Here is a 25,696-nt window from a genome sequence, read left to right as displayed (position 1 = left end):
TGTGTGAGGGGGAGTCTTATAGCATTGCTGACCATGTTGTTTCTGCTCTACGTATGTGAGAGAAGCTTGCCTTTCTGCTATGCTTTTGGTACCTGTTCTGCATGTGAACAGGTACAGCACTGTTGTTGTCTGTACTGTAGCATCTGTGTGGGGTATAAAGCAGATTCTATTTACTGCATCCCTATTTGTCACTGTTTTGTAAGAGAGAGGGAGAGTTAGGGGTCGGTGGAACTCGTGGAGTTTGACTCCTCAGAGTTGCACGTAGTAACATTAAAACTCTGTGAGATTCTGTGGAGTTCCGCGATGGGCAGAAATCAGTACTTTGAGCTGCTTGCACTGATTTGTAGCACTGGGACCTTGTTACGCACTGCAAAATCAGTGTGAACAGCACCGTGCGGCATGCTAGAGGGTGCTCCGTCTTTGGTGCCAATCAAGTAGATTTTCTACCCGATTCTCAGCTTTCTCATCACGAATGGTTGTGACCGCCCCTGTTGAGATAATCTCACCGGGTGACGTTGTAGCACCTGAAAATCATGCCAGAGGATGCCAATTCATGTGTGTGTTTCTGAAGCTTGCAGTGCTGCTGCTCATGCTATACAGAGTGTGCGGGAATCTATTATTCCTGATTCTGGTGGCTGTGTAGGACCTGTCTTGAATGTGAATGAGAACTTTATATAATGAAGTATATTTCCTAGGATGTGCTGTTCTCTACTTTACGCTTACGTGGCAGCCAGGCCACCCTGTAAAAGGCATGGTCTACTTAAACATTTATTGGTGATGCTGTGCTATGCATCATAAAAGTGTGTCCTGTAGCTGTGCCTGTTTTAAGCAAGTAGGGGAAGCTTGCACTGCTGCTGCTTGAGCTGTTTCCTATTCAGTGTGTGACGGGAAGCTTGTACTGTGGATTCCTATGCTGTACCTGTTTTGTGTGTTAGTGGACATTAAGAAGACATTTTCAATATACTCATTCCAAAGCTAGTGGGGCTGTCAAGCAGTACAGCAACATTTGACATGTAACATTGAATGCTCCTCGTGAGCCAATTTGTGTTTTCCTCAGATAGCGCGAAAGAGTTTCGAGAAATGTTTGGTGTGCGCTCACAGATGTTATCACTTCTGTGCTATTAGCATTTGAAAACATTGCTTTATCTTTGTCTAAGCACGCTTTTGCGTGAGAAGACCTACACTGCGCACAAAAAATGAATGTTTTTGTGATTTACTGCACAGATACTCACTATTGTTTGACGGTACATCGCTTTGCAAGTCATGGCCGGAGCAGATCTGTCACCAAAAAATGTGCCACGAAAGAGGAATGTCGCAGCGTGGGATGTCACCACCACAGGGAAAATGGCCACACGGTAAGCATCGTTGTGAATGTTAAAATCATGTAGTTACGTGGTTTGAACGGTAGATCTATAGCCTAGATGTTAGCTGTTGTGAGCAGCTGCTCCACCTTGGTCATGCAAATAATCATATTGCATGAAATAAGGGTAAAACTTTTTCCAGTGCATTCCCTCCTGAAATTAGTAGGGTCCACAACTGCAATTTGTAGAGTCTTTGGGGCACATCACATCAATGAACACTGGGAGCTCACATTTTGGACAGAGTTTCTGGTACATTTTGGGCTAACTGGTGTCTGAAGTCGAAGAGCTGCAGCCAATGGTGTAGCAAAGGAGGAGCGGGGCGGTACGCCCGGGCGACTCAAATTGTGGGGGTGGCGACCTCCCCCCTGCTCTTGCCTTCGCCTGTCGCGGAGCAGCAAACACAGGGACTGCTAGCACCCTCCCCCACCCCCACTCTTACATGCGGCTGCAGCGGGGCGGCAAACACAGGAACCACCACGGGTAGCCTAAAGTGTAGCTACGCCACTGGCTACATCAGTGTTCTTTCACCATCTTGGTGGTAATTAGTTGCGTATCACGGGAATTGTAAAAGCATTTGACACTTTTGGCAGGAAATATAGCAGCATTTGTTGACAAACCTAAAGTACACAACAGAACGTAACACAATAACGTGCACGGAGCAACATAACATAATTAAAACATAACAGGGCGCATCACAACAAGACAATCGAAAAAGAATGCAACACAACACCCACAGTACAACACAACATAATGACATTGCAATAATGCAGCCAGCCGCGGTCGGTAGTGGGAGTACCTGCCAGGCAGTGACATGGGGAGGGGGAGGGGCAGGGTGGGGGGTAGTAATGTATAGATTACGGTGCTTTTCATGTAAGTAAACATATAAATAAATAAAACAAATTTTGTTGCGTGCACTGCATCCCCAAATGCGATGCAGTGCGCGCAACGAAATTCGTTTTATTTATTTATATGTTTACTTACCTGTAAACCTCCGTAATCCATAGATTACTACCCCCCACCCTGCCCCTCCCCCTCCCCACATCACCGCCCGGCAGGTACTCCCACTACCAACCGCGGCTGAATGCAGCGCAAAACACAAACGCACAATAAACAGAAAACTATAACCACAGCAACAACATCTAACACAACAAATATGCACAGTGTGTATGCCACTTATTACCACCTACAGACTCTTGTTTTTTTAATACGGTAATTAAAGGTCCTTGCATAGAGCGCTGCCTTAACTTACCACTAACATCATGAAATAACGCCAATCAAAAATGCTTTGTTGTCTGTTCGTGGGGGGCTGGCATAAATAAGGCCCTTTTCAGATATTTTGTGTCACCAAGTGTCCCGGAATGGAAAAGCAGTTCATTTTGCATCCATTTACATTCCTCTGCCAGCTTACATTAGCTGTCTGCGGGAACGTTGAATTTCTGTACATAATATATAGAGAATTCAAACCCCGAGTCTTCTTGGAGGGAGCCGCGTGCAACTAAGTAGTACTGATCAATGTTTTAAATCTACGATCCATGCAAACTGGTAGCACTTTGAGGCCCAGTTCAGGGAACGAGAGCGGACTGAACCATATTATCACGTTGCGGGTGCGATATTGCCAATAAACAAATATATGCCCTTGGTGCAAGGTAATCATGCATCAGGGCGATGGTAAAATGATAAAGTTCCACAGTATTTGGTTTGTTCCAGTGCAAACATTCATACTCTGGTTGCTGGGACAGGCGGCCTGTTTACTTCTTTCTTCCGAGTGGGTGGCACCGAGGGGAAGCGGGAGAACGGCTTCTGCTGGGTGAGGTGACCTGAGCCGTGGTATTTCCCAGCGCTCCCGTGATTGCGATCTCTCTGCTCGAGAGGAGAGGCCCGCGGGCGGGACACGAGCGGCATTCGCGAGGAGATGAGATTGTTTGGGCTCCGTGTGTGATCTGGGAAGAGGGGACAGGATGCTTCTGGGTTAGAAAATTGCAGTTTATCTGCGGTATTTTTCTGTCCAAAGATACATCTATGATAGCCACGTTCCAACGTATTGTACATCTGTCAGGTAGCTGTAAAGGTTTCTGCGGGTGGCAACTAAACAAAACAAAATACATTCCTTCTCACTACTTTATCGGTATTTATGTTTATTATGAGGTAGCAATAAGTATTATAGCGCTTTACAAACAATTAAACGCTGTGCTATAGAAGCATTTCACAAAACCATATAACGCCAAAGAACTGTTAAAAAGGGCAATGCTTTCCCATAGACCATGAGCTTATTTACGGCATCGTCTTAATGACTGACTAGAATTAAGTGAGGGATACCTACTGAATGTTTTTGCCACACAGAAAGGTTTTCTTGAGCAGTCCAAAAATAGCTTTCCTTTCTGTAGCAGAGGAAAATTGGTTTTGTTTTTCATATCTATGCTTGAAGTGTACTTACCTATGTTCTTGCCTATTGGAGGGAGTATATATGAGAGAAAATACCCACTGACGTACGTAGTAAGAGTGTATCAAGACTGACAAGTTCCACGACTACGTAGAAGAAATCCACATTTCTTTATAAAGTCACACAACTCATATATAACTTGCAAATTCAATTTAAGTGCTGCAGGCTGCTCTTCCAATACAGACACTGATTGAATAATACTCCTTTGCCTCACTAACTGTACGTGGCTCCACTTGCATGCATCTGACCTCTTTAGTAACCTCCCATCTGTTATGAGGTAAGACTTTTATGGCATCAGCAACAATGACTGCATGTCCTACTATGTGCAATACCTTCAGCTATATCTATTGTTGGGATGGAAAAGTCCCCTGCATGGTGATGGAAGTGCACCCCTGACCTGAGGGCCCTAGCTGCAGCGATATCTGGATCCTTGCTACCGATTTTTCATCATGGCCAAACACGGGTCTTGAATGTGCGCCAGGACGTAGGCTTGTCTCATGGATTAAAGTCTTGCTTGACTTGATGGGGCACACAAAGCATTACCCTGGTAGTGGAAAAGGGCTACTACCCTTACCAGGAGTTACCCTGGTATGAGCACCGTGGTGGCAGCATACCGTTTGTACTAGTGATCAGTGGAGTGAAGAGGCATTTTTACCTGTACCACTAGAGTGAGCCCTACCGTCTCACTCAAGTACAATTCCGATGCTGTATATCTACCACTCTCTTGGCCTACATTATGTTAATGAGTAGCACTGTGGAGCATATGTGTGACTGTGTGTGCTTGCTTTAATATGTGTGTGCTGGTGTGTGGGACACCACATGTATGCCTGTGGGTTCCATTTTGGAAGGCCATGGTCTTCGAAGGGCATGTAGAAGAGACATCCCAGATCTGGGTGGGACACACACACTTGGGGAAGGGAGAGCAAGGTCTCGTGTGCACTTCCAAAGTGTTCTGTTATTCTGATAAGTTCACCAGTCAGTGGGCCTGGGCATATCTCAGGTCTTTGTAACCTTTTGATGGGCATATATCAGTAAGGATAACATTACATGTGTGATCCTCTTGTCCCTCCCATGACCTGCTGTGAGGCTATTTAGCTTGGAGTTGCTCCTGCTGTGACAGACTGCTTTCCCGGACAACGGACAGGACAGAGGAGTGGGCATGTCCAAGTGGGAAACCCCACAACTTGAACTTCAAAGGCTAAGACACTAAACCATTTCTGTGTCTGGGAACTGATTATAGCAAGCATTTGCAATGCAATAGTTCTAGCATTTGCTAAAGTTAGAGGTGTTGAAAATAACAATGTTTTTCACTTCTGTTTTTAGGGCTCGCGAAGCAAAAAGCCCTCTTATTAGCGTTTCAGAAATGGGCCAGTACATTCCACAAATTCCACAGGCTCGTGCGTGTTTTTTTTGTTTTGCGGCCTGCAATTGGCCTTTGCGTGCGTGTTTGTTTTAAACCTCGCACACAATAGGCCAGAGGTGGGCGCATAGTTCCGCCCCTGGCCTATTGGTGTCTATTACGCGCATTTCTGCGCGTAATAGACACCATGTGGCGCGCGTGCACCTCTTGTTTCAATAGGCAAAAGCCAAACATACTGGCTTTGTTCGAGCCGGTCGTGCTTTGTTGAGGGTGGGCAGCCAAGGGCCCTGCTAAATATTGCACCGACTGGAAGGGAGGTTCCCGATCCTATTTATTTGCATTTTCTCCTGCTTGAAATTCCAAAATATTGGTAGCGCATCCCTAGCTCACTCCACAAGGTTAGCACCATGACATGCGCTTCTTTCATACCGCGCGTGCCAGGCGTGATGACGAATACCTCAGGAGGAGCTAGTTTTATTTACAGTGGAGTTCATATATTTGCCTAGCACTATTACCAATGGGATACAAAAGCAAAAGCAAAAAACATTGTCATTTTCAACACCAACAGCTCTAACTTTAACAAATGCAAGACCTGCTGCATTGGAAATGCAATAAGTCTTGCATTTGTTGAAGTTGGAGATATTGGCATTATAAATGCCAAAGTTTTTTTACCTAGCCATGTTGCAGGGTGCAGTACTATATGTGGCCAAAAGAGGTCCCATGGGACCTCTTTTGACCACATATAGTATTGCACCCTGCAAAGTAGGAGTTATTGGCATTATAAATGCCAATATTTGTTACCTAGCCATGTTGCAGGGTGATGGTACTGCACTCTGCAGAAGATATGTTGAATCCACCCTACCCATAATGCATTGCATGCAAGTCGGTACCAAGATTAGCTTTGAAATGTGACAAAATAACTATTTTATTAATTCCGGATTAGGTTGCACTCTGTGTGGAGTTGTTGAAGGGACATTTATAGAAGGTCTCATATAAATGTAAGATGTGCTAGTGAGTAAAATAACCACTGGCAGCCTAGCTTAGGATCAAGTGTGTGTCCTGCTTGAAGCCCTTTAAGACAATAGTGCTCCGAAGCTGTAATTAATACTTAGGGAGTAACAACACAAGTAACAGGGGATGTCCTCATGTCCTCATGGGAGGTTACAAGTAGAGACAAGGCGGTTCTAAGGAGGGATTACTAAGCCTATTGATCAATGAAAGCCACAGTTTACAAAGTACAGGGCCAGGAGCCAATTAAAAAGATGGTTGCAAAGTGGGAGGAGCTTTATGCTCATATCCTGAATGCTGTGGAAAAGAAACAGGTGTAAAAACCCATCCACCTTGTTGGGATTGGGGTGAACAATTGTGTACAATGGACAATATCCCAACTGATATTATTTGTAGACAAATATAAAGGATATCTATACAGTATTATCCATGAAGGAACAAAGAGACTCAGTTTGATTTTCATATGTGCTCAAGGCATCATTTTTATCAGCATTTCACGGAATGTAGGACAAAGATAATTACAGTTAGTATCAGCACTGCAATTTATAAATAACAAGTGACAGCCCAAAGTTGTACAAGGTGCACGAGTGCAAAAAGTGACTGGCACTACTGCGACACAAGTGACAGTGAGAGCAGTGTGGACGGCACAAAGTGTATTGGTGATTAATTATATACAGTGAGTAAAAGCAGAGTGGTTGACAAACAATTCAATTTATGTTTTCCATTTTTTCGAAAACCACTGAGAGAAGAGCGCCTAATATCTTGCTGGGAAGTCGACGGCGTTTCGATCCAGAAGAGTTAGGATCATCACCAGGACTGAGGGGCTGGATGCAGTGCTGTAAGGGACATAGAAAAGAGGGGGGGAGGGGGTTAGAAGGGGTGAGTGACGGGCAAGGAAGGTGGTCCAACGGGCTGATAAAAGAGAAGGCAATTAATGCTCACCGTCAGGCAATTGGGAGGTAGCAAGGAAGGGGATCCAAGGGTGGAGACTCTGTTATGAATTCCTCGGGAGGCGTCCCGGTGCGGGGTAGTTGAGGTGTCCGAAGTCAGATCTTCGGTGTTAACGGCGCCTGGGAGCTGAGGAAGAAAAATTGGCAAGCCAATTTAGGGTGGTGAGCTCCAGGGTAAAGGGCCCCTGGTGTCAGTGGTAAATAGCGGAAAGGAACTTCAACTTACCAGAGGTTTTGGAGTTAGGACAGCGATGGTCCGGAGCCATGTGGTCCGTTGGAAAGCGAGAGCCGTACTCGGCGTGATCTGAGGGGAGGCGAGTCAATCTGTAGGGAGTGGGAAGGGGTCAGTAATTGCTGTCCATTGGAATGCGATCAGAACAGATGTGGCGGGGGTAAGGAGTACCTGGTGCCAGAGGTACGAAGCGTAAAGGAACTTACCAGGAGTTAGTAGACAGGGTAGGGAGCCAGTGGCCATAAGGTCCCTGCAGGGGCGAGAGTTGATCTCGGCAAAGTCCGTCGGGTGAGACGAGTCAATCTATGGGAAAAGGGAGTGGGTCAGCGAAGGCTGTGAATCGGGAGGAACTTAGTTCAGGGTTGGCAAGGGAAGCCGACGAGGAGCATTACCTGGCCGCGAGGTATTTTCGCGAGCGAGTGAAGCGCTGTCCGGGAGTTGCTATTGCAATCAGGTTCCCGGGAGCAAGTTAAATAGAGATTGGTCGATTTAGCATGCCCGATGACGTAGATCTACCCGATAATGGTAGAAAGGCAGGGATAGGAGCAAAGGAAAGGGGTGGGGAACGGGGCGGGACTTCTGTCACGGAAAGAGCTGAGGTTGTAATGATCGGATACAGAAAGGACCGATCTAAAGTGGTCGAGGGGGGGAAACAACAGGTATTCACAGGGTGATGGCAATTAAAAGGAAAAAAGAAGAGCACGTGACTCAAGAGTGCCTAAACACTGATGTCATCAAGTGGAAACAAATATGTAATAATTTAAACAAATATACAATAGATATACAATAAAGTACATGCATTATATTTACATTTGGATTTCATGATTAAGCATACATAAGTGGCGTTAAATAGAGATACAGTGGAGAGACGGTGGGATGGGCAATGTCTCTCTCAAGGATGGCACGGATTTAACAATAGGCAGTCCATTGTTACAGAGAGGCAGAGTGTAGGTGGTAGAGATGTCAGATGGTAATAGTGCTGTTCCACTCATCAATGGTATTTAATCCTTTATTAATGGAGTCACAAAGGGTCATCCACCTGCATTCACTCTTATTCAGGAGGGATCGGATGTCACCACCTCTTGTGGGTAGTGTCAGTTGTTCGATATCTTGGCATTTCATGTCTGTGTCCTTATGATTTTTCTCGAGGTAGTGGTTTACCAAGGGCGCTGTGGTCACCTTACAATTAATACGTCTTTTATGTTGTACAATCCTGTTTTTGATGGTTTGTGTGGTTTGACCAATGTAAAGGAGTTTGCATGGGCATTCAATGGCGTATATAACATTGGTGGACCTGCAGTTAGTGTGGTTTTTTAGAGTATGAGTTTTGTCTTTGTATTTAAACACTTTGGTGTTGGTAGTAAGTTCACACACTGAACAGCTTTGGCATTTGAAGTGGCCCAGGACTGGTGGCAAGCCCCATGCTGCAGTGATGCTGTGGTGGTCTGGTGTTTTTTCTGGCCAAGTAATTGCCCGTACCAAATGGGACAACAAGTTATCTCCTCTTTGATAAGAGAAGAGGGGTTCGTCTTTGAAAGGTTCGAAGGGACGTAGGATAGACCAGTTCTTTTTGATTATTTTGGCCACTTTGTTGCTGCTAGGACTGAATTTGGAAACAAATGGAATTCTCTTTGAGTGGCTAGAGAGGAGATGCTCCCTGTGGCAATACCACGCTCTTTTTCGGGCTCTTGAGACCAGTCGTTTGGGGTATCCTCTGGTGATGAGTTTTTTGGTCAGAACATCAGCCTCCCTGAAGTAGTCGTGACGCCACTTGCAGTTACGCCTGATTCGGAGGAATTGTCCAAATGGTAGACCATCTCTGAGTCCTCTCGGGTGGTAACTGGCATATTGGAGAAATGTGTTTCTTTCTGTCGGTTTTCGTAACAAGCGGGTTCCCAGTTTGCCCTCCTCGGCATGAATGATGACGTCTAGGAAGAGTAGGTCGTTCTGTTTGCATTCGCCTGTGAAGCGGAGATGTTCTTGTGAACGGTTCAATCAGTCAATGAAGGACATGAGAGTTTCCTTGGTGCCCTTCCAGAGTAGCAGAACGTCGTCAATATATCGACGCCACAGGTTTATATTTTCGTGGAAGGGATTGGTGGGTTGAAGAATGAGAGTTTTTTCCAAGTGATGGACATATAATATTGCAAAATTGGGAGCAAAGCAAGCGCCCATTGATACTCCCTTGATCTGTAAATAAAAAGTGTCTTTGTAGAGGAAGTAGTTGTTTAGGAGCGCAATACGTAGAAGATCCATGGTAAAAGGAGTTGGTATTTTGGTAGGTTGAGGTCTGGAATGGAGAAGATTTTCGATCACTTGTAAACCTTCATGGTGGGGAATGTTCGTGTACAACGATTCGATATCCAGCCCTGCCATAAGATTTTGTTCTTCATCGTAGTCAAGGTCCTTGATGGCATTTATAAGGTCCGTGGTATCCCTGATGAATGTATCTGTGTGGGGGACAAATTCCTTGAGAATTGCATCGATGTATTTACCTAAAGGTTCTAATATAGATCCACAGCCGGATACGATGGGCCTGCCAGGTGGGTTATTTAAGTCCTTATGGATCTTAGGTAAGACGTATAAGACAGGAGTATGTGGGTGGGGATTATTTAGAAAAAGCCATTCCTTATGGGTTATTATGTCCATCAATTTAGCTTGTTCAGTCACGTCCATAATCTTCTTTATGATCTCTTGTAGTGGGTCTTTAGTAAGTGGGCGGTAGTGTTCGGCATTATTGAGTTGACGTTTGATTTCACAGTCATATATGTCAGCTTGTATAATGACGATTCCTCCGCCCTTGTCCGCAGGCTTAATAATGATATCTGTATTGTTTTTCAGAGCCATTAGTGGCTGTTTTTCAGCAAGGGGAATATTGTTCGGGACAAATTGTGGTTGCGATTGCAGTTCAGCGATGTCCCGGAGCACTAGCCGTTCAACCGCTAGAATTTCAGGTGGCATCATCGTCGACGGAGAGTTGAATGAGGACGGTGGGTGGAATCGTTGTGGTATAGGTTCATTCGGTTCGGTCATATCAATGAAGAAGGGCCTTAGGCGTATTCTTCGGAAGAACTTGAGGAGGCTAGATTGCAATTCAAGGAAATTTGTTCTTTCAGTCGGGACAAAACTTAGGCCTCGAGACAAGATACTTGTTTCCTCATTGGTCAGGACATATTTGGAGAGGTTGAAGATAGGTATAACTTCATTATTAGCGGTGGTAGGTGAAATAGAATCTGCCAGAGGGATCGTTACTGGGGCGGCGGACCCCATTGGTAATACCGGTTGCGTGTTTGTCTCTCTCCAGGTAGCTGCGGTCGATATTGGCGAGCTCTCGTTTGTCGAGTATGAGGTTGGCCGCATCCGCGGCCCCGGTCTAAAAAACCTTGGGGAAGTAGGGGTGGTGGTCTGTTGGAGGGTCCACTGGAGCTGGCGCCTTCCCCGGGGTCTGATTCTTCGGCAGAGGTATTCGATGAGTCCGAGAACGTGATACGTTGGTTGTTCCTGTATCTGCCCCAATTTTTGGTTCTTGGAGGGATGTAGGGTGTGTTATAAATTTCCTCGTTGAGATAGGGATATGTATTTTCTACTTTATAGAATTTTATATCCTTTTGGATTTTGGTGGCTTTTTTGTTTAGTTCGAATGTGCTGAAGGTAGAAATGGTGGTGTTAACTTTATCTAACAGACTTTTGGCGTCAGGAATTGTGGAGTCGGCCAAGATGAGCTGTTCGAGTTCCTCGATTTCTTGGAGTTCCTTTCGGCTGTGTTCAATGGCGGTATCAATGCCTAACACCATCCAATGGTGAAAGCAGGTAGTTGAGAGGTGACTGAAGCTAGTACGGAATTTGGGATCCTGGGTAAAAATGGCAGGAGTGTTTCGGATCTGGAGTCCTACTGGAATGACACCAGAGCGGAGGTAGTCTGTGAGCATGCGGGCATGTAAATCCGTTCTGATTTGCTTCTTTTTTAATTTTTCTAGTTTCTCCAAGAGAACACAGGAGTTGTTTGGGGGGTTGGCGGTGGTAGAGGAAATGGGTGGACCTGTCAGGAGGGAGGGGCCACCCATAAGGGTTTGGATGTATTCTTCTGAGTAAGTAAGAGACTCCTTGGACATTCTGAGAGATCAGGAAAGTATCAAACAGAGTAAGGGATTACCAAATTAATCCAAAAAATTGAGCCAAGAGCGGGCAGGCTCTCGCAGTTATGCAGCTGCTCACAATCTTGTGGAAAAGAAACAGGAGTAAAAACCCATCAACCTTGTTGGGATTGGGGTGATCAATTGTGTACAATGGACAATATCCCAACTGGTATTATTTGTAGACAAATATAAAGGATATCTATACAGTATTATCCATGAAGGAACAAGGAGACTCAGTTTGATTTTCATATGTGCTCAAGGCATCATTTTTATCAGCATTTCACGGAATGTAGGACAAAGATAATTACAGTTAGTATCAGCACTGCAATTTATAAATAACAAGTGACAGCCCAAAGTTGTACAAGGTGCACGAGTGCAAAAAGTGAGTGGCACTACGGCGACACAAATGACAGTGAGAGCAGCGTGGACGGCCCAAAGTGCATTGGTGAATAATTATATACAGGGAGTAAAAGCAGAGTGGTTGACAAACAATTCAATTTATGTTTTCCATTTTTTCGAAAACCACTGAGAGAAGGGCGCCTAATATCTTGCTGGGAAGTCGACGGCGTTTCGATCCAGAAGAGTTAGGATCATCATCAGGCCTGAGGGGCTGGATGCAGTGCTGTAAGGGACATAGAAAAGAGGGGAGGAGGGAGGGGGTTAGAAGGGGTGAGTGACGGGCAAGGAAGGTGGTCCAACAGGCTGATAAAAGAGAAGGCAATTAATGCTCATCGTCAGGCAATTGGGAGGTAGCAAGGAAGGGGATCCGAGGGTGGAGACTCTGTTATGAATTCCTCGGGAGGCGTCCCGGTGCGGGGTAGTTGACGTGTCCGAAGTCAGATCTTCGGTGTTAACGGCGCCTGGGAGCTGAGGAAGGAAAATTGGCAAGCCAATTCAGGGTGGTGAGCTCCAGGGTAAAGGGCCCCTGGTGTCAGTGGTAATTAGCGGAAAGGAACTTATCAGAGGTTTTGGAGTTAGGACAGCGATGGTCCGGAGCCATGTGGTCCGTTGGAAAGCGAGAGCCGTACTCGGCGTGATCTGAGGGGAGGCGAGTCAATCTGTAGGGAGTGGGAAGGGGTCAGTAATTGCTGTCCATCGGAATGCGATCGGAACAGATGTGGCAGGGGTAAGGAGTACCTGGTGCCAGAGGTACGAAGCGTAAAGGAACTTACCAGGAGTTAGTAGACAGGGTAGGGAGCCAGTGGCCATGAGGTCCCTGCAGGGGCGAGAGTTGATCTCGGCGAAGTCCGTCGGGTGAGACGAGTCAATCTATGGGAAAAGGGAGTGGGTCAGTGAAGGCTGTGAATCAGGAGGAACTTAGTTCAGGGTTGGCAAGGGAAGCCGACTAGGAGCATTACCTGGCCGCTAGGTATTTTCACGAGCGAGTGAAACGCTGTCCGGGAGTTGCTATGGCAATCAGGTTCCCGGAAACAAGTTAAATAGAGATTGGTCGATTTAGCATGCCGGATAACGTAGATCTACCCGATAATGGTAGAAAGGCAGGGATAGGAGCAAAGGAAAGGGGTGGGGAACGGGGCGGGACTTCTGTCACGGAAAGAGCTGAGGTTTTAATGATCGGATACAGAAAGGACCGATCTCAAGTGGTCGAGGAGGGGAAACAACAGGTATTCACGGGGTGATGGCAATTAAAAGGAAAAAAGAAGAGCACGTGACTCAAGAGTGCCTAAACACTGGTGTCATCGAGTGGAAAGAGGAAAGTGTGGCTCAATGGTTAGAGCGGCAGACCCTGATGCAGAGGTCTAGCCCGGGACCAGGGTTTAATTCCCCGCCTCGGCGGGTCTTGGGCTCAAAATTCCATGGACCTGATAATTCTCGCATCGGTGCCTATTCCAATCATGGAGTCCCACTCTGCAACTCTGGGTTATAGCTTGCTTAATCTCCACAACGGCCCCCACAACGCTAAGGATGCCTGGCCTCCACTTTGGGGGTGCCCAAGAGTGGACACCTCACAGGGAAAGCCAGGATGGGTTCCACAGCGGTATTCGTACAAGTGCCTTGAGACCCTTGCGGGTGAGTAGTGCGCTATATAAGTATCAATTTACATTTACATTTACTGAAGTGGAGTGTGAAATTCCGGTCTGTGTCAGGACCACTGTACCCATCAAGCCATTTGCCTGTGTGCCATTATTCTCGACCTCATATGCCAGGTGAGGTTCACAGTGACAAATAACGTCAGTTGCCCTAGGGCAGCTTTGTGACTGAAGAGGGCCGTTGCCCTGTGCAATTTTGTGACCAGAAGGGTCCATCACCCTGTGTGCTATCTTTACGACTCTTGTGAGGAAAGCCCTTTATTATATGATGCGGTTTTGCAACCCCACTGTGTAATAAAGTCACAATTCCATATCATGTCCAGTCTGGTTCACTTGTAAAACTTTACCTCAGTCCTGGGTAGCTGTGGCTCATAGCAGTCAGGCGTTTCCTCAGGAACAAGTGTAAAGCATTTAGAAGTACCCAAACAGTTGAATAAGTAGAAAAAGCAACACAAAAAAAATCTGAGTCCAATTTATAAAATTAGGATGTATTTTTATCTTTATATAAACACCTCAATGACAAAAATCCACTAGAGGGTTCCGGACATAAGAATTTTTAGAGAAACAATAAATCACAGGTTTTCACTTAGCACAGTAAATCATTGTAGTCTACTGCAAATCGCAGTTAAGGGTTAGCTAAAACATGTAACATGAAACCGGCTATAAGGGCTCTGTTGTGGTGACCAACTCTAGCAAGGAGCCAGTCACTAGGGACTAATAAGGTCCAACAGAACAGTTACCTTACAGGCAAAGCAGGAATGCTGAGGATGCTGAGCCTGTGTTTAGGGTCTTCTTGTGGCCACCCATCAGTCCATGAACATGATAGTGCGAGTTTGGCCTCAGAGGTCAATGTCCCACAATGTCCAACAAAGATATACTTGTTTCCGGTTACATCAAAACCAGTGGTTTCCTTTAACTTGAAGTAACTTCCATGCTGGGCAACCAAACTGCACTCCAATGACTCTCCCTGACCCAGCAGGCCTGGGTGCAACCTTTGAAGTTTGGCTGTCAGTCTCCTGGGCTACCCTTAAGCTGTCAGCGGCAGTCAGGTGTTCTTGTCTACTAACTCACCAAGGCAGGTTTCTTCAGCTTTTATGGTACTGTGGCTGAAATAGAGAGTCAGCCAGCTGACTCATGGATTCACCCCATCTCTGCTTGGGGTCACTTTGATGCATCAGATGCAGTCCAGTCTTTGGTGCAGCCTCTCTTTGCTGGGTCCAGGGAACAGAAGGGCAGTCCTTTCTTGGCTCTCTCTCTCGTATAGGTCTGATCAGAGGCCTGAGTACTAGAGGTGTCACTTTTATGCCCACCTCTTTCCTTTGGAGGATGCAGCAACTACTAGCCAATAAGCTGTTAGGTCAACGCCTGCCTAGTGATGCCTCCCTTTAAAGCATGGCATCTAACTAGCTCAGTATGCACCATTCTGCCCACTATCAACATGGCAGAACACTGATTTTGGTTTGTGGAACTCTCTAGACAATCCAAGAGGGGTGGCTGCTGGGAGGGCTATATGCCCACAGAAAAATCAGTTTGGAAACTGCTTTTTCCTCTCTGTCGGATATGTCAGCCTGTCTGCTTACACAAAAGAACAGCCCTTCGTGTTTGTGACCATCATTTGCCCTACAAACGTTGCATGCTCTTTGGAGCTCGCCTTTTGGTCTCGCGCCCTGTTTGGTTATTCTGACTGGAGGAAGTCACACCTCTTCCAACAGTAGGCCCTTTATGTTCCTTCGAGACAGTCGTTCACACCTCCCCCGTCCCTCCCAGAGGGAAGAAGTCTGTCTTGAGTACAGCATCTTGTGTGCAACCATAAACATTCATTGGAAAATGTTGGGCAAAAAAGTAGCAACTGTTTAAAGTTGACATTCTCAAAAAAATTGTATTAAATTAGACTTGAGCATAAAGTTGGGTTAAAGGCAATAATTTGTTTAATACTTTGAAATATAATTTTTAGTAGTCACATTCAGAAGTTAGCACTACTCTTTACACACCAATAGGCCTATTAGCCTTTCCAGAGAATGTGGGGTTTTCACTGCCAGGGACATGAAAAAAGTTAATGAATGCACATCCATTTTTTAATTATAATGCACCTCGCCATTAGGGCTCAGTAGGCCTGCATTACGTGTTTCTGACAAATATAAAAAAAGAAGGTTTGTTCTTGCCATTTGTTAGAAATGGGGTCTCTAGTTGGTAATGGATTGTACCCTGTCCAAGTACGGAACCTCACTCTAGTTAGGATAAGGGAGTCACACAGCTATGGTAACCCCTGTAACCCCCTTGGTAGCTTGGCACGAGCAGTCAGGCTTATCTCAGAGGACACCCACACACACACACACACATGCGCGCACACACACACACCCACACACTCTGAAAGCACCACAAAAGTACTCTAGACCAATTTAGAAAAATAGCCAGTAAGACAATGCCAAAATGACAAAATTCCAACATACACAAATCAAGATATCACTTTTGAAAAGATCACATAATATTATAGCACTTAGAAAACAATAGCTCCAACTGGGGCTATCTCGACATCGTGATTGGCACTAATCCAACATTTCAGCGCTAACCATGAGGGAGTGCTGGCCTGCTGTGGAGCCACACTGACCCTGCTTACAGTACCTTGGAAGATGATAACAAACAAAGCCACTGCACGGCATCATGGAGATGAGGTGTGAATGAAGCTGATGCAACGTTAATTCCTTACTCCCACAGGGGAGGTGAGGCGTCAGTTCCTTACAGATATACAGGAAGGTGATGCGTTCTGTTCCTTACTGTTGTAGTGGAGGGGATGCTGCGTTGGCGGCGATGCATCCGTTCCATATGATGGTGCGGGGTCGATGAGTTTGGGGGGTCACACTCATCGGCTATCGACTCTGCAAAGTCACGGTTGAAGCTCTGGCATCAGCAGGCATTGGACTGCATTGTAAGTTGAGGCATGCGCTGTGCTTCTCACAAGCAGTGCCCTTGGCTCCAGTGCAGGCTGCGGCACAGCTTTGGTGCAGAGCGCTATCATTGGGGAAGTCAGGCCAGCTTTTTAAGTTGGAGCTGTGCATCGTGCTCTTCACGAGCGGTGCCCTCACCTCCGGTGCGGGCAGCAGCCTCAATGACGTAGTCAGAGTTGATAAGTTGCTGTTCATTGCTGACCATTATTCTGCCTCTTTCTGCTCGTTTCTCACCTTTATTCTTCCTCTTTATACTCGTTTCTCATCTTTATTTTGCCTCTTTCTGTTCGTTGTTCACCTTTATTCTGCCTCTTTCTACTTGTTTCTCACCTTTATTTTGCGTCTTAATGCTCATTGCTGACCTTTATTTTGCCTTTTTCTGCTCATTGCTCGCCTTTTTTGCCTCTTGCAGCTGGTATCTGACCTCAATTTGGTCTCTATCTGCTCCCTTCTGATGCCCTTTATTTTGCTTCTTTCTGCTCGCTGATGACCTTTCTGGTTGTTTCTTACCTTTATTTTCCCTCTTTCTGTTCGTTGCTGACCTTTATTTTGCCTCTTGCTGCTGCTTTCTGACCTCTGTTTTGTCTCTTTCTGCTCCCTTCTGACCTTTATTCTGCCTCTTTCTGCTTGATTCTCACCTTTATTCTGCCTCTTTCTGCTCGTTGCTGACCTTTACTTTTCCTCTTCCTGCGCCTATCTCACCTTTATCTTGTCTCTTTCTTCTCGTTGCTGACTTTTATTCTGCCTCTAACTGCTCAATTCTCACATTTATTTTGCCTCTTTTGGCTCATTGATGACCTTTATTTTGCCTCTTTCTGCTCTTTGCTAACCTTTCTGCTAGTTTCTTACCTTTATTTTGCCTCTTTCTGCTCATTGCTGCCCATTATTTTGCCTGTTTCAGCTCATTTCTCACCTCTGTTTTGCCTCTTTCGGCTCGTTACTGACCTTTATTTTGGCTCGTGCTAATTTCTCACCTTTATTTTGCCTCTTCCTGCTGTTTTCTGACCTCTATTTTCCTTCTTTCTACTTGTTTCTGGCCTTTATTCTACCTCTTTCTGCTCCCATTTGACCTTCATTCTGCCTCTTTCTGCTCGTTACTCACCTTTATTTTGCCTCTTTCTGCTCGTTGCTGACCTTTATTTTGCCTCTTTTTGCTCATTTCTCACCTTTATCTTTTCTTTTTCTGCTCGTTGCTGACCTTTATTTTGCCTCTTTCTGCTCCTTTTTCACCTTTATTCCACCTTTTCTGCTTTTTTCTCACCTTTATCTTCCCTCTTTCTGCTCATTGCTGACCTTTAATCTGCTTCTTTCTGCTCTCTTCTGTCCTTTCCCGGGGTCGCAGGAGGATCACTAAAGTCCCCGCGTTCCCAGCCAGGTCCCCAACTCCTGCGTGAGCCACCATTGCTCTCGCACAAAGGGAGATGCAAAAATGGTGGTCCAGGAGGGGGGTCTGTGCCGCCCCCCTCCATTAATTAAATAAAGCTCCGAGGAGGTGAATGTCACTGCGGCTCAAAGAGCATCCATGTGCCCCCCTCCGTTTTTTGCAAAATGCCCCCAGGACCTGGCCCATCCAGGTGCCCTTTTCAAAACAAGTAAGGGAGCCGTGCTTGTTTTTTTGTACAAAATATTCTAGAAAATTCACAAATTTCTCAAATTCACTGCAATTTATTTTTAAATGTTTTTTCCCCTGCCGGGGCTTAGGGGTCACTAATCCTACGCTGCCCCCTTTTCTTTTTTTACACTTTTGTTTTGAGTCTCGGCTGAAGCTGAGTTCCAAGATGGCTGCCAACACTTCCTGATTGAACTGTTGGCAGCCAGTCAGAGCTCTGCAGTTCTCTGCAACCAGCTTGTTATTAGTCACAAATTAGCTGTGATCACAGATATCCTAATTTGGATTTCCTAACATTTCTCAACAATTACTGTACAGATTTACATCAAATAAGTGAAAGCGTGATAATCGTAACCAAATCTACCTTTCTCCCAAATTCTGTGTAATTGCATCCAGCGGTTCAGGCTGTAGTCATGGTCAAAGCTCTTATGGAAATCTACAATTGAAACACACTTTTTTTGACCCCCACCCTTTTCTCAACCTCCACTTGACAGATCACCCCATAATTTCCATGCGCAACAAGAATCACCGCACATTTCTGTTGGACATTTTCATGAAGCTTCGTCAAACAGCGCTAAAGATATAGGCAAGTCAAAAAAATGCTTTTCTGTAGGTATTACACATGCACATACATATATATTTCTACATGTGAAGATATATATATATAAGTATATATATATATATATATATATATATATATATATATATATATATATATATATATATACATATATATATATATATATATGTATTTATATATATATATATATGTGTGTGTGTTTGCGTGTGTGTGTGTGTGTGAATGTATGTACTTCTAGGAAGGCAGGGCGAGGGGTAGGTCAACCGCGGTCCTCTGCCTTGACCTAAGGCACTCGCAGTCTTGTTGATTGGGGTTAGATTATGAGATCGTGATAGAGTGATGATGAATTCTTAGGTACTATTGACCTCTTGTTTCACCACAAAAGATTGTTATACATAATCCAGTTCTAACTTTACATAGCCCGTCCTGCGTAAGTGTAGTATATCTAATTTCAATCGGTCCTGAAGAAATACCATGGATCCCTCCTGGACCAGCAAGGCGTGAAACATGTCGACCTAAGCTTTCAAACATCACACAATAGATTGTCATGCTTCAAAACTTTGTCCTGACAATCTACACTTTATTGATTTAATCCAAGTGGACCCTTGATTAAACATACCTCTGGGTAGCTTTTAGGTAGTTTTAGACCACTTGCCTTTGTTCACTATATTAATCACTATTATCACCACACACCCGCTTGCAGCATAATGCCTGGAACAAAAAGATCTCCACCAAAGAGACCTCTCGGGGGGCCCAAGGGGCATTGCAGCACCAGCCCCACGAGGAGCAAAAGCCTGATGGTGAAGCATGACACCCAGATGGGTGTGTGAGGGTAATAATTCCTAATCAGGAACATTCCCTCATTTTATATACCTCAACCTTTTACTTTACTTTACTTTCTTTATAGGTACAGCTACCCCCTTCTGTATGTGTGTATATATATATATATATATATATATATATATATATATATATATATATACATATATATATATATATATATTTATATATATTTTTTATATATATACATATCCACCACTCTGCAAATGTACCTCCTGGCGCACTACTGGTTGGGGTTTGAAGTCACATTGGGTACTGAGGGTCCTTGGGTCAAACAAGGGATTGCTAAGAGGTCTTCAGAGGCCACGCCCCGTTTTCCCACCATTCTGCAAACGTGTCTCCTGGCTCACTACTGGTTTGGGAAAGGAATCCTCTTAGATGCTGAGGGACCTTGCGAGCCAAGAAGTCCTGCTGGTACTTTCTGTAAGTCCTATACAGCTGGATTCCTGAGAGCTGGTCAGAGGCCCACCCCCTTTTTCCACCACTCTGCAAACAACATTACTATTTAAAAAACCATAATAGTTTACTGAAAAAATCAAAGGATCCAAATGTTATAGTTAGGAATTAGCATTTACAAAACCTTAGAAGTTCACTGAAAAAAACCAAAGGTTACAGGGTCGTTATAGTTAGGAATGGAATAAAAAAATACCTTAGAAATTTAGTGAAAAAAACAAAGGTTACTTGGAGGTTATGGTTAGGCTCAGGTTTAATTCGTACAAAACCAGTGAAATTCAGCACTTGTAGTTAGCTGAGCTAACTTTAACTCGCAGCCCGCAATGCACTGCTTATGACCTCACATTTTACATCACTCATGAAATGATCAGTCACAGCACTGATGACTTCGCTGATAACATCTCAAATGACATAACTTATTACATCATTCACAAATTCTGTAATACACCCACTCCCATACAACCATTCACAAACTCATTCACAGTCCCATGCCAGAACTTACACACCCACTCATTAATTCATAGATCTACATACACATACACTCACTCACCCATATTGCTACTCATATCCCTATTCACTCACTATTACCGCCACTGACATATCCACTCATACACCCATACAGTCACTCACACTGAGTCAGTCACCCATAGAGCTACTCACACACCTACTCACTCACCCACATAGTCAATCACACAGCTACTTACTCACCCATGCAATTACACACACACACACTTACTCATTCAGATACTAACAAGTACTCACTCACCTATACAGTCACTGAAACAAACACACACTCACCTGTACAGCCATTCTCACATTCACTCACTCACTCATACTGTCACTAAAATACATCATCACTCACCCATACTGTCTTTCAACTACCCAAGTACTCACCCATACACCACTGACAAATCCCCTCACCCACACAGCCATACACACACTCACTCACCCATACAGCTCCTCACACACACACTCACTAACCCGTACAGCCACTGACTCACCCACTCACTTATCCATACAGGCAGTCACACACACCCTCACCTACCCACACTGACACCCATACAGACACTCAGACAACCAATCAATTATTCATACAGCCACTCACATACCCACTCACACACCCATACAGACCATTAGACACCAATCGATAAACTGATACAAACATTCCCACAACCAGTCACTCACCCATACATTCACTGAGACACCTAATCACTCACTTATACAGTCAGTCATGCATCCACTGAATCGTCCATACAGGCACTCATACACCAACTGATACACCAACACACCTCGGAATATATATTTAACACTCTAAACTTTTTGAGAAAAAAAAACCTGTCAGGGGATGATGTCAGTGATATCAGTTGAGATGTCATGAGTGATGTAACATGTCAGGTCATAAGCAGTGAATTGCTGGGAGTGTGAGTTATAGTTAGCTCCGCTAGCTATAACTGCTGATTTTCACTGGTTTTGTATGAGTGAAACTTGAGCCTAACTATATCGTCCCTCTAACCTTTGGTGTTTTTCAGTGAATATATATAAAAAATAGGGTTTTGTACTTACCTGTAAAATGTTTACCAAGCATATGCCTTTAGCATGCATGCCTTTACCACAAAAATGTAAGTATTTTATAGGTAAGAATAAACCATGTATATACATAATAATGGTTTATACTTACCTGTAAAATACTTTCATGGCAAAGGCATGTGTGTTAAAAGTATATGGGTGGTAAAAACTTTTGTGATAAAGGCATGAGTGGTAAAGTTGCATACATTTTAATGGCTGCGTTGGAAAGGCATACGCGGTAATGGCATGCATGGTTCTGTCATACACATGTATCGAATTATATCTATTGTAGCACAATATTGATTTACTAGTTTGATTAAACTCATCATGGGTAGGGGGCATGGCCATCATTTGTCTTAATTTTGTTTTCCCTTCAAGTTAAGATCACCAGTGTCCTCTGTGGAGTAATTTGAACTAAATTCAGTGTTGTGTAGATCCTAAATCATGGGCAGTAGGTCCGTAACTGGTTATATTTTGATAGGTCAGTTCCCATGAGCCAATGGCATCTTATGAAAGATTTGATTATCAGTTGTTTCCTGACCTGCAGAAGATTGGGTTTTGTTTTCAGCACATTACTGAATATGTTCCAAGTTTCACCTTTGAGTCCCAAATAATCTGCCCCTACTCTTCTGACATTTTAGTTTTTTTGGATGATCAAGTTAGAATTTGCTGACTGTGTGGTTGTTGGCAATTGTTCACCACTCTTTGCAGGTAACGTAGACCTCTATTCCCGTAGGTCTTGTGCATGGGGCACAGAATTTTAAATTTGATCACATGCAGGATTAGATTCAGTCTGGGGCCTGAAATTGAATCCACTGAAGACTATGGGATGACTGGTGTGTATTATGTCGCAATATTCAAAGCTAGAACTCACCAATGCTCTGGAATTCTATGGAGCCTTTTTTCTGAAAGTGGGTAGAATTTCTTCAGTAGTAATAGATGGAGGCTGGTATTTGTTACCACCTCATTAGCATGCGACTGGAAGGATAGGCATGTGCCAAAGATAACGCCAGGTATAAGGAGACAGGGACAAACAGGACAGAACACAATTTCACAGATGGAAATGATATTCAATAACTCTAGCTATGTTTCCTAAAAATGTAACCCTGTTCCATTCTTCCCTTTCCCACTCATTCTTTTGATATCTCATGTGCATGTTTTGTTTTACGTTGCAGAGTCCTGAAAACTGGCAGAGAGTGACAGCAGGTGCGCTTTCTGTGCTAGTACACATCTAGAAATAGTGCAGATGGTGCAGAGTCCAGGGTGTTCAGGGGTATAAATAAATCACAGTAACAGCTGATTTTTTACTACCAAAGCAGGGAATGGGAGCACTCCTTATCTTGCTTGTGTTGTGGCCCATCACATCCTTGCTATTCCATATTCAATGCGTGACAGTGGGCACTTGCCGACGTGCAGCCTAAAAACTATCAGTGTGCATCACAGTGATGGCTTCTCAGTCTGAGCAATCTTCATTTCTAGCTGCCACATTCCTAGAATGAGCATCTTTCTGAAAGGCACAATCAGCCTGAAAGCAAAGAAACAAATACATTCAGAGGCCGAGTACCTCATTACTGGCCCAGAAATTCTAATGAGGCTTTGTAACCAGAGGAAAGCGTTTGTGGGAATACCTATAGGCTCCACAGTCTCAGAGCTAAATACTGAGAGAAAACCTGCCACAATCGGCAAAGATGGTCTGTTTCCACAAGTTAACCCCAAAAATATGGACTATCCATTAAATGCTCCCTCTGAGATTACCAGTGGTGTGTTATTGGTAATCCATGGAAGTGGCTGAAAAGAATAATGGTTACATTCCACGCCACTGACCGCCTCTGCCCCCATTGCCTTATGACAGCACTTGACTATGAGTTCACCTACTGGTTATTAGTGTGACTCAAGTTGGCAAAGGAGGAGGTTTTTAAAGCCAAAACATGCAGATTATGAGTGTGAAGGGTGAATTCGGATATCTATTGGTCAATCAATAAATAATATTCAGTCGATAATAGAACCATAAAAGCTCTTAAGAAAGACAATTTATATACAGCAGAGTATAAAAACATAAGATGTACCATTAAATATCAGGTAAAATCATGAAGCCTTAAGATATCACTTTATTATTAAATGCGAGTTGTGGTGTGATGTGTGCTACATTTAGATCCCAGTTGGATGGTTGACTGCTGCTTCCAGCGTTCAAACTGTTAATAGCCAGTAGGGGCAAACGTATCCTCACACTGGTCCTCTTCCATCTTAATTACAATTGAAATAAACACCCACCTAACGAAGAGTTGTTAACATTAGGTCAATACTGTAATTCTCAAATACCAGTTCAGCTATTGACCTTATGTTTCTCACTTGGGCACAGGGTCGAACTGGTGCAGAAAATAGATACAAGTACAAAAAACCTGGGACACATTTATGAACTAGGTGCTAAAAAAATGGTACACATTTGTCAGACGAGCAACTTTTGCGTTTTAAGGCACGTCTGTGTTGTCCCAGAGGAGTGGGGAACCCCAGGAATTTGTGCTTGCTGCGGGCAAGTGAGTGCACTGCGTGCAATGGTAAGTGAAGTTTTATAATTAAGCCACACTTTGTGGCACCAATATAGCACAGGAGTGAGAAACAAAGCAAACAACCACAGTGCAAGCAGCTTTTTTAGCTAAATGCATCCTCATTAAAAAAAAATGTACATGAGTCCTTGGTCGACGCTAAAGTAAAGCGCTAAATGACGGATTCGCATTTGGAAAATATTACCAACATTTCTCATAATCACGCAAAAGCAAATTTATCGAATTTGAAATACCCCTACATATAAATTTACTGTCACTAGCCTCTCACTGTGTGGAGGAAACGAACCAGCATCCACTGTGGGTGCGGTGTACTTTGAGTGCTTTTCCAGCTGTTCTAACTAATGCTGTATTCTCATACCACAGGGGGTAAAACGAGGTCAGTCAGAAACGTAAAAGACTGTGAAAATCGTACCATTTTTCAAAGTATAGTTTTCAAATATTAAAGAAATGTGTTATTTTACCCAGTTTTCTGTAAGATATGTTTGTTGGTTCCGGATACAAAAGCTAAGCAGTAGAACTTCTTTTTCTTTTGAAGAACCTGACGCCAAACTCCTTTTATTTTTCACATGTGTGGTAGTGGGTCTGATTTAGAACTTGGTGGGCAGGGTACTCTGCCACACAATTGTCAGAGTGCCCTGTCTGCTAAACTGGGACCCTTGACGAATGTGTGACTACATGGCCTCCCTCTCATGCCCCCTGTGGGAGCAGATGCCCCTTTTAATATTGGGCAATTTCCTGAAAATGCTGCTGCAAGTATGTGCCCTCCTTTAAAAATAATTTTTCACATGCAAATTCCATGCACACATCACTCACGTCTTAGGGGGAAGTGACCTCTTCGCTACCCACCCTGACGAAAGCCCATGACCTTAGATCGACCGTTAGGTTAGGGCTGAAACATGTTGGTGTTTTAAGGTCATAGGACCATCATATTTTAACCACCCTATATATATATATATTTTAATATTCCATCCCACCCTATGAACACTGCATATTTTTGGAATGGGAGAGGAATTTTATCTTTAAGGTTACACCCCCTTACACCTAGTCTTCATAAGTGCTCCCTGAAATATGGTTGAGCCCACCCGACCTTTAGGAGTTGGGGTGAACCCGACAATGAAGGATGCCACTGTTAGAGTGAGTGAGGGTTATATTAACAAAAGGATCCCTTTTCCTTCCCACCCATAATAGTGGGTGTGCTGGCATCCGGCGTAACAACCGTAGTCCCTTCCTCTTCTGCAGGAACTATCTCAGTTCCTGAAGGGATACTTTTTTTATTTGCTGTGCCAAACTGATTCTACATCAGCTCGCAGCACGCCAGCGTCCAAACATGAGAAGGGGCCAATCCCATAACTAGATTTTGCTCAATACCAAACCGGTCCATTCTCTGGGACACGGAATATTAGATATGATTTATGTACCAATCCACTGGTTATGATTACCGGATCTAGAATTATGAGATACACAATAAATGCTGATGGCTTTCATTATACGAATGAGCCCTGAGGAAGTCTGCTGTCACAGGATACAGCATAGATAAGAGATGTGTTGGCAAGGAAATGGTACTAGTGACTACCCTAAATGTGTGGACTAAAAACCACATT

The 25,696-nt window shown here is 44.2% G+C and overlaps 1 protein-coding gene across 1 annotated transcript in view; it reads left to right on the top strand.

Annotated features, from left to right (window-relative positions):
* Positions 1-25,696, top strand: part of LYPD6B (LY6/PLAUR domain containing 6B) — a 286,358-nt gene that overhangs the window by 241,791 nt on the left and 18,871 nt on the right. The window contains exon 6 of the mRNA XM_078683866.1: positions 1,225-1,355. Within this exon, the coding sequence (XP_078539992.1) occupies positions 1,225-1,355 (131 nt within the window). The remainder of the gene's footprint in view (positions 1-1,224; positions 1,356-25,696) is intronic.

This window comes from Lissotriton helveticus, chromosome 3_1, assembly GCF_964261635.1.
Source record: "Lissotriton helveticus chromosome 3_1, aLisHel1.1, whole genome shotgun sequence".
NCBI lineage: Eukaryota > Metazoa > Chordata > Amphibia > Caudata > Salamandridae > Lissotriton > Lissotriton helveticus.
The sequence above is the reverse complement of the archived record's forward strand: the minus strand, read 5'-3'. Positions and strand labels throughout refer to the sequence as shown.